The 14,349-nt window shown below is 40.9% G+C and overlaps 1 protein-coding gene across 3 annotated transcripts in view; it reads left to right on the top strand.

The window, feature by feature from the left end:
* LOC105023359 (sodium channel protein type 4 subunit alpha B-like) overlaps positions 1–14,349 on the top strand; it is a 44,563-nt gene that overhangs the window by 24,925 nt on the left and 5,289 nt on the right. The window contains exons 14-23 of one of the 3 annotated variants that reach the window (XM_020051024.2): positions 2,247–2,603; positions 3,331–3,570; positions 8,542–8,662; positions 8,911–9,065; positions 9,156–9,329; positions 9,482–9,586; positions 9,889–10,170; positions 11,534–11,587; positions 11,690–11,826; positions 11,979–12,073. In XM_020051024.2, coding sequence (XP_019906583.2) covers positions 2,247–2,603; positions 3,331–3,570; positions 8,542–8,662; positions 8,911–9,065; positions 9,156–9,329; positions 9,482–9,586; positions 9,889–10,170; positions 11,534–11,587; positions 11,690–11,826; positions 11,979–11,991 — 1,638 coding nt within the window. In that variant the 3' untranslated portion in view covers positions 11,992–12,073. Of the gene's footprint in view, positions 1–2,246; positions 2,604–3,330; positions 3,571–8,541; positions 8,663–8,910; positions 9,066–9,155; positions 9,330–9,481; positions 9,587–9,888; positions 10,171–10,858; positions 10,907–11,002; positions 11,090–11,533; positions 11,588–11,689; positions 11,828–11,978; positions 12,083–14,349 lie in introns of those variants that run through there. The other 2 variants (XM_010892493.5, XM_013135924.3) reach the window with 2 other exon arrangements.

A 14,349-nucleotide genomic window follows, 5' to 3' on the forward strand; every position in this document is an offset into this window, starting at 1 on the left:
TTTCTTGGCACACTTTAGGCCCCTTAGCGCCAATTGGGCATCGTTTAAATGCCACGGCCTACCTGAGCATTGTTTCTGACCATGTTCATCCCTTTATGACCACCATGTACCCATCCTCTGATGGCTACTTCCAGCAGGATAATGCACCATGTCACAAAGCTTGAATCATTTCAAATTGGTTTCTTGAACATGACAATGAGTTCACTGTACTGAAATCGCCCCCACAGTCACCAGATCTCAATCCAATAGAGCATCTTTGGGATGTGGTGGAACGGGAGCTTCGTCCCCTGGATGTGCATCCCACAAATCTCCATCAACTGCAAGATGCTATCCTATCAATATGGGCCAACATTTCTAAAGAATGCTTATAGCACCTTGTTGAATCAATGCCACGTAGAATTAAGGCAGTTCTGAAGGCGAACGGGGGTCAAACACAGTATTAGTATGGTGTTCCTAATAATCCTTTAGGTGAGTGTATATTGTTGTGTGAAGGGTGCAAAGTACAGAGTGGATATACATATCTGAAATACAATATTTGGAACTTCTCAGAGGGGAAGTGAACCAGGGTCAGAATATTGCAGAACAGGGAGGTCCCCACTACACCACAGGGGCTACAGGTGGCCCCTACAGCTCTCTATCCTCTTCAAATGTAAATTTGACTCCAGCCATAAACATTTTGCTGAGATAAAGTTGGCAACAAAACGTTTGTAACGGAACTAAAGTGTACTGTAGTACAAAGATTATTATAGATGGCAAGCTATACATCCTACTTATAACAAAATCATTGACTCCAATCACTACATGGCTGGTTCCTTTCTTTGGAAAACAATAACAGCATAAAAGTGTCACGTAATACAATTATTCTCGCAAATAAATGAAAATCATGGTATTTCACATTTGTTTTGTTGTGTGAAGGCTGATAAGCACCTGGTGGAAAAGCATTTATGAGATACAGAACTCTGAACTTCTGAGAAGGTAATCGAACTGGGGTCACAATATCGAAGGACCGGGATGTTCCCACAACACCACAGGGCTGCCTGACAGACTGAATAGGCTCACTGGGTTGTGATCTATAATAACTGAAATAGCACACATGCATATTTTGAAAATCCACCAGAAACATTTTAAAGACAATGGTCCAGTCGTCCTTTACACCAATTGTCATCCAAATCCATTCAGCTGTTTCGGAGGAAATGTCGTTTAAGTGTGTTTTGATCAACAGCAAAATCGTGAGAAACATTGGTGATGTTTATAGCGCCCCCAAGAGCTATGGACCTCTGAAAATGGCCCTGGAGAATAATAATAATAATTAAAAATAAACGTACAAACATAAAAGGGTTCCAGCAACTTCGTTGTTTGGCCCCCTAAATATGTATTGACATTAAAAAAGCACATCAGAATCAGAAAGAGATTTATTGCCAAGTAAGTTTCACAAGAAACAAGGAATTTGTTCTGGCTGTTGGTACAACAATTTATACAAAAGGAATAATGGAAGAAAAAACAAATATGAACTGTGTACTGAGCATAAAAATAGTAAATAAATTACTACAAAATAACTGAAGTATATGTAAGGTGCAATATTTTGTCCAGTTGAGGGTTGTGTATGTATGTAGGAAAGCTTTATAGATTTGTCCGGTTGAGGGTTGTGTGTGTGTCTGGGGAACGGTCTATAGTCAATTTGGTTCTGGTGGCATGTTCATGAGGCCTACTGCTGTAGAAAATAATATTTTCTTGTGACGAAAGGTTTTGGTCCTGATTTAGACCTCAGACTTCTACCAGAGGGGAGAGTTCTGAATAGTCCTTTTCCAGGGTGAGAGGGATCAGCCCCAAACATTGCCGCTCGCCTCCGCGCCCTGGAGGTCTGTTTGTGAAATTGCAACCAATCACCCTCTCTGCAGAGCAGATGCAGCCTGCCCTTGTCTTTGGCAGTGGCTGCAGCGTACCAGTCTGTGAATGAGGAGGTCAGGATGGACTCTATGATGGCAGTGTAGAAGTGCACCATCATAATCTTTAGCAGGTTGAACTTTTTCAGCTGCCGCAGGAAGTACATCCTCTGGTGTGCATATGTATGTAAAATACACAGATGTATGTTAAAAGAATAAAACCTTGATATTTAATGATGAACCTCCTATTTAACACCAATTGTATGCACTGAAACTATCTTTTTTTTTATTTTGCAGAACTACAGTAAGCTTAATCCATATTAGGAGTAACATGAATAATATGTCTTAATGTTTTGGGGGCAGATGCGTGTTTTCAAGACTTCCATATTCTGGCCTGCATTCAAGAGGATGCTAAAGATCACCAGTAACTCCATGAGGGCCCTGGGGAATCACACCTTGCTCCTGGTCATCATCGTCATTTTCTTTTCTATATTGGGCATGCAACTGTTTGGGAAGAGCTATGCAGATGAAGTGTGTAAGATCTCTGAAGACTGCACACTGCCTCGGTGGCACATGCATGACTTCTTCCATGCTTTCCTCATCATCTTCCGGGTGCTGTGTGGCGAGTGGATCGAGACCATGTGGGACTGCATGGAGGTGGCCGGCCAGGGCAGGTGTCTCATCTTCTACCTGATGGTCATAGTCATTGGTAACCTAGTGGTGAGTGATGGATTTTACAATGGGTGGGCACTTCTAACAGTTGTGAAGTGAAGACATCTCTGTATTGCACCTCTGTTGCTCGGTCACATTGTTGCCATGATCACAAACATTCAAAAGAGCTGCAGCCATATTGTTTACCAGAAGGTGAAGAGGGTCTGAAGACTTTTAACATGGGCTGAGTAACGTTTTGTCTAAATTACACTAGAAATTCCACAACATTGCCAATGTAAGCAAATAATAAGCAGATAAATAACGTTATCATAACCTAGCAAAGTCAGTCAGGAATTGTTATCCATGTTAATGTGAGCTTGCAAAAGCTTGGTGGCATCCCCTCAACATTTACTAACTAGTAAACATTATACTGCATCTAAAATCAATTTGTTGACATTGTTATATATTAGCTTTTTTTTAAAGGTGGTATAATGTTTTCAAGCCTATGTAATGGACTTCAGTCCAAACCATCCACAGCTCCCATTGAGGATGCATTGAGTAGATGAACATTGAGACAGTATTGAGACAAAACATGCAATCCATGAATAATTTCAGACACATCCAAAACTGTTAGCTACTTGCCATGTGGTCAGGTCACATCACACGATTACTGTCTGAGTGACAGTATTAATAACTGAACATATTTGACGACAAATCATGTTACTGCCTTGGTTTAAGGACATGGGACAATAATTACAAATACTGAGTGATTAAGTGTTCTTTCATCCTTCCACAGCTGTTGAACCTCTTCATGGCCTTGCTGCTGAGCTCCTTCAGGGGGGAAAACATGGTGGATCTGGAGGGGGACAGGGAGAGGAGCAACCTGCACATTGCAGTCAGGAGGATCACCAAGGGCTTGAACTGGACCAAAGTCTACATCATTAAACAGTTCCAGATTATTGTCGGGAAGCAGAAGAAAGAAAATGGTGATCACGACGAACACGGCTTTGATAAGGATGTTAAAGACCATACCGAGGTACCAATGCATTGACATTTAAAAAAAATTAACAGTAACCATGTAACTGAATGAAGAGACATGGAAATGTTGACCACCAGCGCAGTATGGTTTGCAAAGCGAACACACAAGGCTATTATTGGATTTCTAAATCTCACCCGAAGGAAACACTGCTCAACTTAATTACTACAACTGAGGCAGGGTCCCCATGAAAAAATATTAAAGCTAAATATCTAGTTCCCCTAGTATATAGCCTAGTTCCCCTAGTATATAGTTCCCCTATTATTTCTTTATGGGTATTATAAATACAGATCATGCTTAACCAGTGGCCACATTTTGTCCAGAGTCACAGTCCTTTCAGAGGATTACACTTTCAAAGTAATAATTAATAAATGCATCTGGGCTGTGTCCAGAGTCACAGCCCTTTCAGAGTCACAGCCCTTTCAGAGTCACAGCCCTTTCAGAGTCACAGCCCTTTCAGAGTCACAGCCCTTTCAGAGCCACTCTGCGATTATGGATAGCTTGGACAGCTACTATTATAGATTAGGCTTCCATCCACTATGTAACATACATTCATGTGCGTATTCTCAAATCTGCTTGAACAAAATAGTCTTGATTTAAAGAAAAAACAATAAAATTTAGTGCATAGAGCACATAAAAGGTATATGTTTTTGCGTATTTTCATATAACGCAGTGCTAGCTCCGGTTTGGCTGAGTAGTATCGGTGGTGGTTCCGAATGGTGTCTGGATTATTGCACTTTTTCTAAGGGCTTATATTAAAACTGAAATACCAACATTCCTTCAGATCATATTGTCATTGAGTTTGCCTTGCTAGCTAGCTAGATGATTTAAGTAATCAGTTTTCTAGTGCTAATACGTGAAGACCATGATATATGGCTGGTTGGTTATTCAAAAAATGTATGAAGAAAACTGAAAGAAATGAAGGGTGAAAACCAGTTTGTGTGTTGAGCCTGATACAGAGACCCAAAATGGAATTTCAACGCCCCCCAAAGTGGTTCATTTCCACTTTGAATGTTATGTGATGAAATCTTACAACACTTTAAAATCTATTCTGTAACTGACTGGAAGCCAATGCAAAGATTTAAGAACCGGAGTGATGTGCTCTGTTCTTTTGGTCCTGGTTAAGATTCTAGCAGCAACATTCTGAATGAGCTGCAGCTGTTTTATAGTCTTTTTGGGGATTACAGTTAAGAGGCCATTACAGTAGTCAACCGTACTAGAGATAAAAGCATGGATGAGCTGCTCTTGTTTTTTTTGGGACACCAAGCCTTTTATTCTGGCTATATTTTTTAGATGATAGAATGCTGTTTCGGTGACCGCTTTAATATAACTGTTAAATGTGATTTCTGAGTGTATCACACACTTGATCCCTGGTTTTTAAGGCCCGAGAATCCAGCTCTTTACTAATACTTTATTTTTGTTGCCAAACACAATAATCTCAGTTTTATCTTGGTTTAATTGTAGACAATTTTGGTTCATCCAAGTATTTATGTGCTCTATACAGTGACACAGCCACTATTGAACTATTGTCAAACGGTTCGAGGGACATATATATTTGAGTATCATCGGCATAGTTGTGGTAGTTAATGTTGTTGTTCTGTAGAATTTGGCCCAGAAGTAGCATGTAGAGATTGAACAGAAGCGGTCCGAGAACTGATCCCTGTGGAACTCCACATGTCATAGCCACCCTATCAGATTCATGATTACCAATGGTGACAAAGCAACTCTGGCCATCTAGATAAGATCTGAACTAATCAACTGTCCTGGACTGTTATTTAATCAGAATCATTATTCAGCCATATATAATTTAAAACTTTAATCAGGGCCGTTTCAGTACTGTGGTAGCCAGAAGCCTGAAGCCTGACTGAAATTTGTCTACAAGACGGCTTGAGGTCTCAAAATTGCTGAGTTGAGTGAAGACAACCTTCTCAATGATCTTGGCTATGAAAGGGAGATTTGATACAGGTCTATAGTTGTTCATTATAGATTAATCCAGTTTTCTCTTTTTTAATAGGGGCTTAGTGGCAGCTGTTTTTAGAGACATTGCGAAAATGCCTGATTGCAGAGAGCTAATAACTATTTGCTGTTGGTCCACCGTTATAGAGTTAAAAATTGTTTTAAAAAAGTCTGATGGCAGTGTGTCGAGACAACATGTGGACGCTTTAAGATGTCGAACTGTTTCTTCTAGGGATTTTTGATTTTTGATCAATTAAATTGCGACATAATTACCAAGTTACTTCTTGGTGGTCATGGTGACAGTACAGAGTCCTTGTTAGACTGTGTAGTTCTGATGTTCCGTCTAATACTTATACTTTTTTCACTAAAGAAACACGCAAATTCAATACATTTCACAGTAGACATGAGTTCTGATGCTATCTGCTTTATTGGGTTTGTAAGCTTGTCGACAATGACAAATTGAGTGCGGTTATTGTTGATATTCTTGTTGATCATTCCCGATAAATGTTGCTGTCTGGCCCTGTGTAACTCATAGTTGAAGCTACCAAGGCTTTGTTTATAGATGTCATAGTTGATTAGAAGTTTAGTTTTACTCCACATATGTTCCACTTTCCTACATTCTCTTTTCAGGGCGCTTACCATCATGGTGGTTCTCCATGGTGTTTTCTGTTAGCTCATAGTTTTCTTTACCTTTACCAGTGCAACACGATGCATGACATTCAATATTTTGGCATTTAAATTATCCAGGAGAACATCAACTGACTCAGCACTTATTGTTGGAGAGATAGCTATGGCTTCCATAAACTTACAGAAACAGAGTTTACTGGAACATTCAGGGTGAGGTGATGGCAATTTCATTGATCAGAACTCTTAAAGGAGGAAGTACAGAGACAAAATACCCTTGCACAATTAATAGCTTATTTGCAAATAGAGAGACGTGTCAAACGCTTACAAAAATAATCAACCCGAGGAGTCTCTAATTTAATACATGAACAGTTCGTATTTATTACAGTTAAAAGGGGAGTGGTAAGATGCTGCCCATCTGTCTTGTGTCACATAAGTTTTACCTAGAGGGAGGGCTCCCCCCCCCACCTTATCCTTCCTGCCATAATGTTTACTGTTGTGTTTACCTAAAGGGGCCAACTGACTTTACTTCCCCCCCCAAGGGCCACATTCCTAGGGAACAAAAGGACTGACACCCTTATTGGTCTAGGCAGGAGAACATTGTCAAAGTACCTAATAATCCTCTGATATTATACAGACATGTGTATCACAATCAAGTAAAGATTTACATACCCGGCAATAGAAAGACAGACATTTCCAAATGTACCTTAGTTCAAAATTTCCATATTAGTGATGAGTATTTTAAAAAAAGACAGAAATGATCAGACCGGGCCAAGTCTTTAACCATGACAGAGGAAATATTGAGACCTTAAGAGGTAACCTGATCTAGAATGTGGCCTTGAGTGTGTGTATGCTCTTTCACATGTTGAGTCAGATCAAAAGTGTCAAGTAGTGCAAAATGTTATTTGGCATTATTGTCCGTACTTTTATCTATGTGGATGTTAAATTCCCCTGTTATAATAAACAAACTATAATCAACTGATATAAAGCAGAGTACAAACCCAATTCCAAAAAAGTTGGGACACTGTACAAATTGTGAGTAAAAAAGGAATGGAATAATTTACAAATCTCAAACTTAGGCCGGAAAACCATACTGGATGCCGTTGATCTTTGGGCCCTCAGACAGCAATGCATCACATACAGGAATGATACTGTAATGGAAATCACAACATTGGCACAGGAATACTTACAGAAAACATTGTCGGTGAACACAATCCACCGTGCCATTCGCCATTGCTGGCTAAAACTCTACAGGTCAAAAAAGAAGCCGTATCTAAACAGGATCCCGAAGCGCAGGCGTTTTCTCTGGGCCAAGGATAATTTAAAATGGACTGTGGCCAAGTGGAAAAGTGTTCTGTGGTCAGACAAATCAAAATTTGAAGTTCATTTTGGAAAACTGGGACGCCATGTCATCCGGACTAAAGAGGACAAGGACAACCCAAGATGTTATCAGCACTCAGGTCAGAAGCCTGCATCTCTGATGGTATGGGGTTGCATGAGTGCGTGTTGCATGGGCAGCCTACACATCTAGAAAGGCACCATCAATGCTGACAGTTATATCCAAGTTCTAGAACAACATATGCTCCCATCCGGATGTTGTCTCTTTCAGGGAAGACCTTGCATTTTCCAACATGACAATGCCAGACCACATACTGCATTAACTACAATGTCATGGCTGCATAGAAGAAGGATCTGGGTACTGAAATGGCCAGCCTGCAGTCCAGATCTTTCACCCATAGAAAACATTTGGCGCATCATAAAGAGGAAGGTGCGACAAAGAAGACCTAAGACAGTTGAGCAATTAGAAGCCTGTATTAGACAAGATTAGGACAACATTCCTATTCATAAACTTGAGCACCTTGTCTCCTCAGTCCCCAGACGTTTGCAGTCTGTTATAAAAAGAAGAGGGAATGCCACACAGTGGTAAACATGGCCTTTTTTGAGATGTGTTGATGCCATCAACTTTTTTCCCTTAAAGTGATACATTTTCTCAGTTTAAACATTTGATATGTCATCTATGTTGTATTCTGAATAACATATTGAAATTTGAAACTTCCACATCATTGCATTCTGTTTTTATCCACAATTGTACAGTGTCCCAACTTTTTTGGAATCGGGTTTGTAGTTTAGCAAAGGATATTAGGAAAGATTTCCTCCTCATTATTTATTATGCAACCTAATAAATTGCATGCTTTAGTGAGATGCAACATCAGACTTTACATCAGTATTTTGGTTAATTATTGACAGCGCCATTTCATTGCATAATTCAATTCATCATAAAGACAATTCAGTGTGTTTTTAAAAAACAATTGTTATTAGAGATTTTCTTACAAATGCATGAAATTGTTGATAACCTGTTTCTGTAATCCCTATTTGTCTCTCCCACTACAGTTAAAGCAGTTAGCGGTGGACAATGGCTCTTCAATCTGCGTCACAGGGGTCAATCATTCTGAAGTGATGGAAAAGGAGGAAGAGGTAGACCCCACCAGCCTGGAGAACTGCTGGACCGAGAGTAAGAGGATCCCCTCTAACATATTTATTTTGTTGGGGAAGGCGGTATTGCTGGCACTCTGTTTTAGTTAATTATCGGAATGTTGTCGTCTTTCAAGGTATTTATGTTATAAATCACAAGACATCTAGTGTCCATTTTGGGTACTTCACATTGTTCTCAGGAATCTATGATCTCCAGCCCTATCTGTGGCCACATTTTCTGCCTATTTCTGCCTATTTTTTTAATGCCTATTTTTAAATCCCTGGTAGAATGCATCGGTCGATGTCCATGCCTTGACTTTGACATCACCACGGGAAAAGGAAAGATTTGGTGGAACTTCCGGAAAACATGTTTTCTCATTGTGGAGCACAGCTACTTCAAGACTTTCATCCTTTTCATGATTCTGATGAGTAGTGGAGCTCTGGTGAGAGAGTGTTGTCTCCTTTGCGCAAAGGTCAAATACCTACATACCTTGAAACAACTGTCCGTAATATTTGTACTCAACTTCTTACAGGTGTTTGAAGACATACACTTTGAACAACGCAGGACCTTGAAAATCATCCTGGAATATGCTGATCAAGTCTTCACCTGTGTGTTTGTTTTTGAGATGCTACTTAAGTGGGCAGCTTATGGGTTCAAGACCTACTTCACAAATGCATGGTGCTGGCTGGACTTCCTGATTTTGGATGTAAGTCAAAACAGAACCTTTGCTGTGAATCCACTTGTCATAAAATACATTTTATTTATTTAATCAATATACAGTCTAGATACGCTAAGCATTGTTTCTGTTTCTTAGAGAAAGATTATCTTGTGTTGTTGTTCATATCCCACATCTCTTAGGTGTCTTTGGTCAACTTAATGGCAAACATCTTGGGCTACTCTGACCTTCGACCATTAAGGGCATTTCTTCCCCTCCGAGCCTTGTCCAGATTTGACGGAATAAAGGTGTGTGAGTAGTCTTTCACACATTGATCAAGCCTGTCCAGGTCTACAGTGGTCGAACTCTGGTCTAATCTGGTCTAACTCTGGTTTACCTGGTCTAACTCAGGTCTATCTTGGTCCAACTCTGGTCTAACCTGGTCCAATTCTGGTCCACATAATACATTGCAGCAATAGTTCAAATCTGTCCAACTGTCATTTCATCACACAGAGGTTTCACACACAAGATTTCCTATAAATATAGATTTTTCAAAATAATTCTCACCTAGGTTCTCACCTATTTTGACACATAATTTTCCATTCCACAGGTTGTAGTGAATGTTCTGGTGGGGGCCATTCCTTCCATCTTTAGCGTTTTCCTGGTTTGCCTCATTTTCTGGCTCATCTTCAGCATCATTGGAGTCAATATGTTTGCTGGGAAATTCTATCGCTGCTTCAACATGACCTCTGAGGAGAGGTTTCCAGCTGACATTGTAAATAACAAGACTGAATGTTTTGAACTAATAGCGCAGAATGACAATGTGCGCTGGATGAACGCCAAGGTCAACTATGACAACGTGGGCATGGGATACCTTTCCCTCCTCCAAATTGTGAGTTTGAATAAATGTTCTTTAGATCAAAATACCTTTCCTTATTATAATTATTATTTCTGATATGTATTGGACAGGAATCAGTTTTACTAAGGTCCAGCTCAGGATTCATCCTTTACTATACTTATGCAGACATCAATGGCACATGAATTTGAATGTATTTATGTGCCATAATAACATTCATTATTGGAAGTTTTACTTATTATTATGAGAGTTGCTTTTGTTTAAAACCACAGGTAAGAGATGATCTAGAAAGTCTATCAACATTTTCAACACTTTTTCCACATTATGTTGTGCTATTGATTTAATTGTTAAAATTGTTAAATTGTTAAATGTTAAAAGAAAATGTTTGACATGAATGAACACAGTATACCCCACAATGTCAAAGAAAATTTGAGAAATGAAAAGTTTTCAGAAATGTATTCTCATTTACTGGAAATAAAAATCTGAAATAAATGGTACCTAAGTATTCAGACCGTTTTCCATGATACTCCGAATTGAGTTTAGATGCATCCTGTATCCTTGATAATCACTGAGATGCCCCTACAACTTTATTGGAGTCTATACTTAGCAAATACAAATGTTTGGACATGATTTAGAAAGTCCCACACATCACAGAACATAAGAAAAAACATGGTCCGCCACACAATTCACAAGGTGGTTCTTGATGCATTGTTTGTGTTCCCAGACCACTTGCCCATGCCATCTATAAAAGAGGGCTTTTATGAAATAGCAGGTAGACAATAACGTATGTTGACTACTTCATCTACAAATAATTTAGACTCCATGACATTTACTGTTGTATAATAAATGCAGCCTCCTCCTTTTATAGGATTCCCCAGAGTGATGGGTGCCATAGATTGCACCCATATTCTGATATCTGCATCGCTGGGTGAAAGTGAAGGCGATTTGGTTAATCGCAAGTCATTCCACAGCATTCACACAACATTCAGATAAAAGAAAATAAAGGATAGTCATTGTTTGGTCAGACTGGTACATTGTCTACATGGACACCAAGAGTTTTCAGAAAAAGCAGTAGGCCGGACAATTAGAGGTCATTCCTTTTTAGCAAATATACAAGTATTCATACAGCATATGTGTCACAGTTGGACTACCTCTCTCCCCACCATGGAGTTATTTCAAATGCACACTGATGTTTTACTTCTTCACTTATATTTAATTTCTATTTGCTCCCAAGACACTTAACACTGCCAATTTAATCACTTTATAATAATAATAACGTAAATGTTGGGGAGGTGAATACTGAATTTGAAGTGTAAAATATAAATAGTGGCGTTAGGACATCTACTGTACATTGGCCAACAGTACTGTACCTGACAGTCTGCTCTATTCTCATTTCCAGGCAACATTTAAAGGATGGTTGAACATAATGTATGATGCTGTGGATTCACGTAGGGTAAGTCGTTTTTTAATAATTTGTGATAATAGTTTGTGATTAAAAACTAATTTAAAATGAGTATGACAGCAAATATGACTTTTTGCTTTCTATTTCAACAAGATTGAAGATCAGCCCATATATGAGGATAATCTTTTCATCTACAACTACTTTGTCATATTCATCTTCTTTGGGGTCTTCATCAACCTGATTCTATTCATTGGTGTCTTAATTGACAACTATAATCAACAGAAAAAAAAGATAAGTTAGCTTCCCTACAACGTTGTATCAGTAAACACCAAACACAGCATGCATGCCATTTGTAAAACCGTAGCACATTATATATTGTATATTATATATACATATATTGTCCATGTTTGACATGCTCTCTGAAATAACTGTATGTCTCCCTACTTAGGAGGTAAAAATATCTTAATGACAGAGGAACAAAATAAAAACTACAATGCCATGAAGAAGCTCACCAAGAAACCACAGAAGCCTGTGCCTAGACCAACGGTAGGCTAACAAGAATGGACATTAATCAGTGACATGACTAGTTTACCACATGGGCCTACAGGCTACCTGCGTTTTAAAATGTCTTCAGTAATGTGGCCTGGGAAAACCCTACACTAGCATTTCAATTTTTCAAACTGTATATATTTTGGTGGGAACTCTCCTGAATACAAATTTGTTTAAAACATATATATTTTATTGACTCCGTACTGTTTGAGCATTTCTTAAACAAATTAGTGGCCTGGGTAAACTCTTCACATTATTAGAGAAAGATAATGTGAAGAGGTAGGCAATGTACGTCTTCACATTTTTACTTTTAAGGGGGCAGTATTATTTTTGCTATCATCATAAATACATGCAAAATCCACCAGTAGACATCTGCAGTTAATGTTTTATGTTAATATTTCAAATAATATTTTTCTAAAACATCTGAGAACGTCTGAGATCAGAATGCTTGGGATATTCCCTGTTTAAACTTTATCAATTTGCATTGAATTGCAATCTCCTAACATCGCTTTGGAAACTCAACAGTACTATCCTTCCCACCATTAACCACTCTGAACTAGTTAATACTATTCCGGTCTCTTTTGGTAAGGGATTCTATACAGTGCCCATTTAAGACCCAATATATTTTAATTCCATTGAGAAGCATGAGAGTAACTCCAACAATCAGCTAGATTGGTTCAAAACATATTGTCCATCCATCTTCTTCCGCTTATCCGGGGCCGGGTCGCGGGGGCAGCAGTCTAAGCAGGGATGCCCAGACCTCCCTCTCCCCAGACACTTCCTCAAGCTCTTCCGGGGGGACACCGAGGCGTTCCCAGGCCAGCCGGGAGACATAGTCCCTCCAGCGTGTCCTAGGTCTTCCCTGGGGTCTCTTCCCGGTGGGACGGGACCGGAACACCTTCCCAGGAAGGCGTTCCGGAGGCATCCGAAACAGATGCCCAAGCCACCTCAGCTGACCCCTCTCGATGTGGAGGAGCAGCGGCTCTACTCTGAGCTCCTCCCGGGTAACCGAGCTTCTCACCCTATCTCTTAGGGATCGCCCAGCCACCCTGCGGAGAAAGCTCATTTCGGCCGCCTGTATCCGGGATCTTGTCCTTTCGGTCATGACCCAAAGCTCATGACCATAGGTGAGAGTAGGAACGTAGATTGACTGGTAAATCGAGAGCTTCGCCTTACGGCTCAGCTCTTTCTTCACCACGACAGACCGATACATCGACTGCATTACTGCAGAAGCTGCACCGATCCGTCTGTCAATCTCCCGTTCCATCCTTCCCTCACTCGTGAACAAGACCCCCAGATACTTAAACTCCTCCACTTGAGGCAGGCACTCTCCACCAACCTGAAGTGGGCAAGCCACCCTTTTCCGACTGAGGACCATGGCCTCGGATTTGGAGGTGCTGATTCTCATCCCCACCGCTTCACACTCGGCTGCAAACCGTCCCAGTGCATGCTGAAGGTCCTGGTTAGAAGGGGCCAACACGACAACATCATCCGCAAAGAGCAGAGATGAAATTGTGTGGTCCCCAAACCTGACACCCTCCGGCCCCTGGGTGCGCCTAGAAATTCTGTCCATAAAAATTACGAACAGAACCGGCGACAAAGGGCAGCCCTTCCGGAGTCCAACATGCACTGGGAACAAGTCTGACTTACTGCCGGCAATGCGGACCAAGCTCCTGCTTCGGTCGTACAGGGACCCGACAGCCCTTAGCAAAGGACCCAGGACCCCATATTCCCGAAGCACCCTCCACAATATGCCGCGAGGGACACAGTCGAATGCCTTCTCCAAATCCACAAAACACATGTGGATTGGTTGGGCAAACTCCCATGAACCCTCCAACACCCCGTAGAGGGTATAGAGCTGGTCCAGTGTTCCACGGCCTGGACGAAAACCACACTGTTCCTCCTGAATCCGAGGTTCTACTATCGGCCGTATTCTCCTCTCCAGAACCCTGGCATAGACTTTCCCGGGGAGGCTGAGAAGTGTGATCCCCCTATAGTTGGAACACACCCTCTGGTCCCTCTTTTTAAGAAGGGGGACCACCACCCCGGTCTGCCATCCCAGAGGCACTGTCCCCGACCGCCACGCGATGTTGCACAGGCGTGTCAACCAAGACAGCCCCACAACATCCAGAGACTTGAGGTACTCAGGGCGGATCTCATCCACCCCCGGTGCCTTGCCACCGAGGAGTTTCTTGACCACCTCTGTGACTTCAGCCCGGGTGATGGACGAGTCCACCTCTGAGCCCTCATCCTCTGCTTCCTCA

This window comes from Esox lucius, chromosome 11 (assembly GCF_011004845.1).
Source record: "Esox lucius isolate fEsoLuc1 chromosome 11, fEsoLuc1.pri, whole genome shotgun sequence".
NCBI lineage: Eukaryota > Metazoa > Chordata > Actinopteri > Esociformes > Esocidae > Esox > Esox lucius.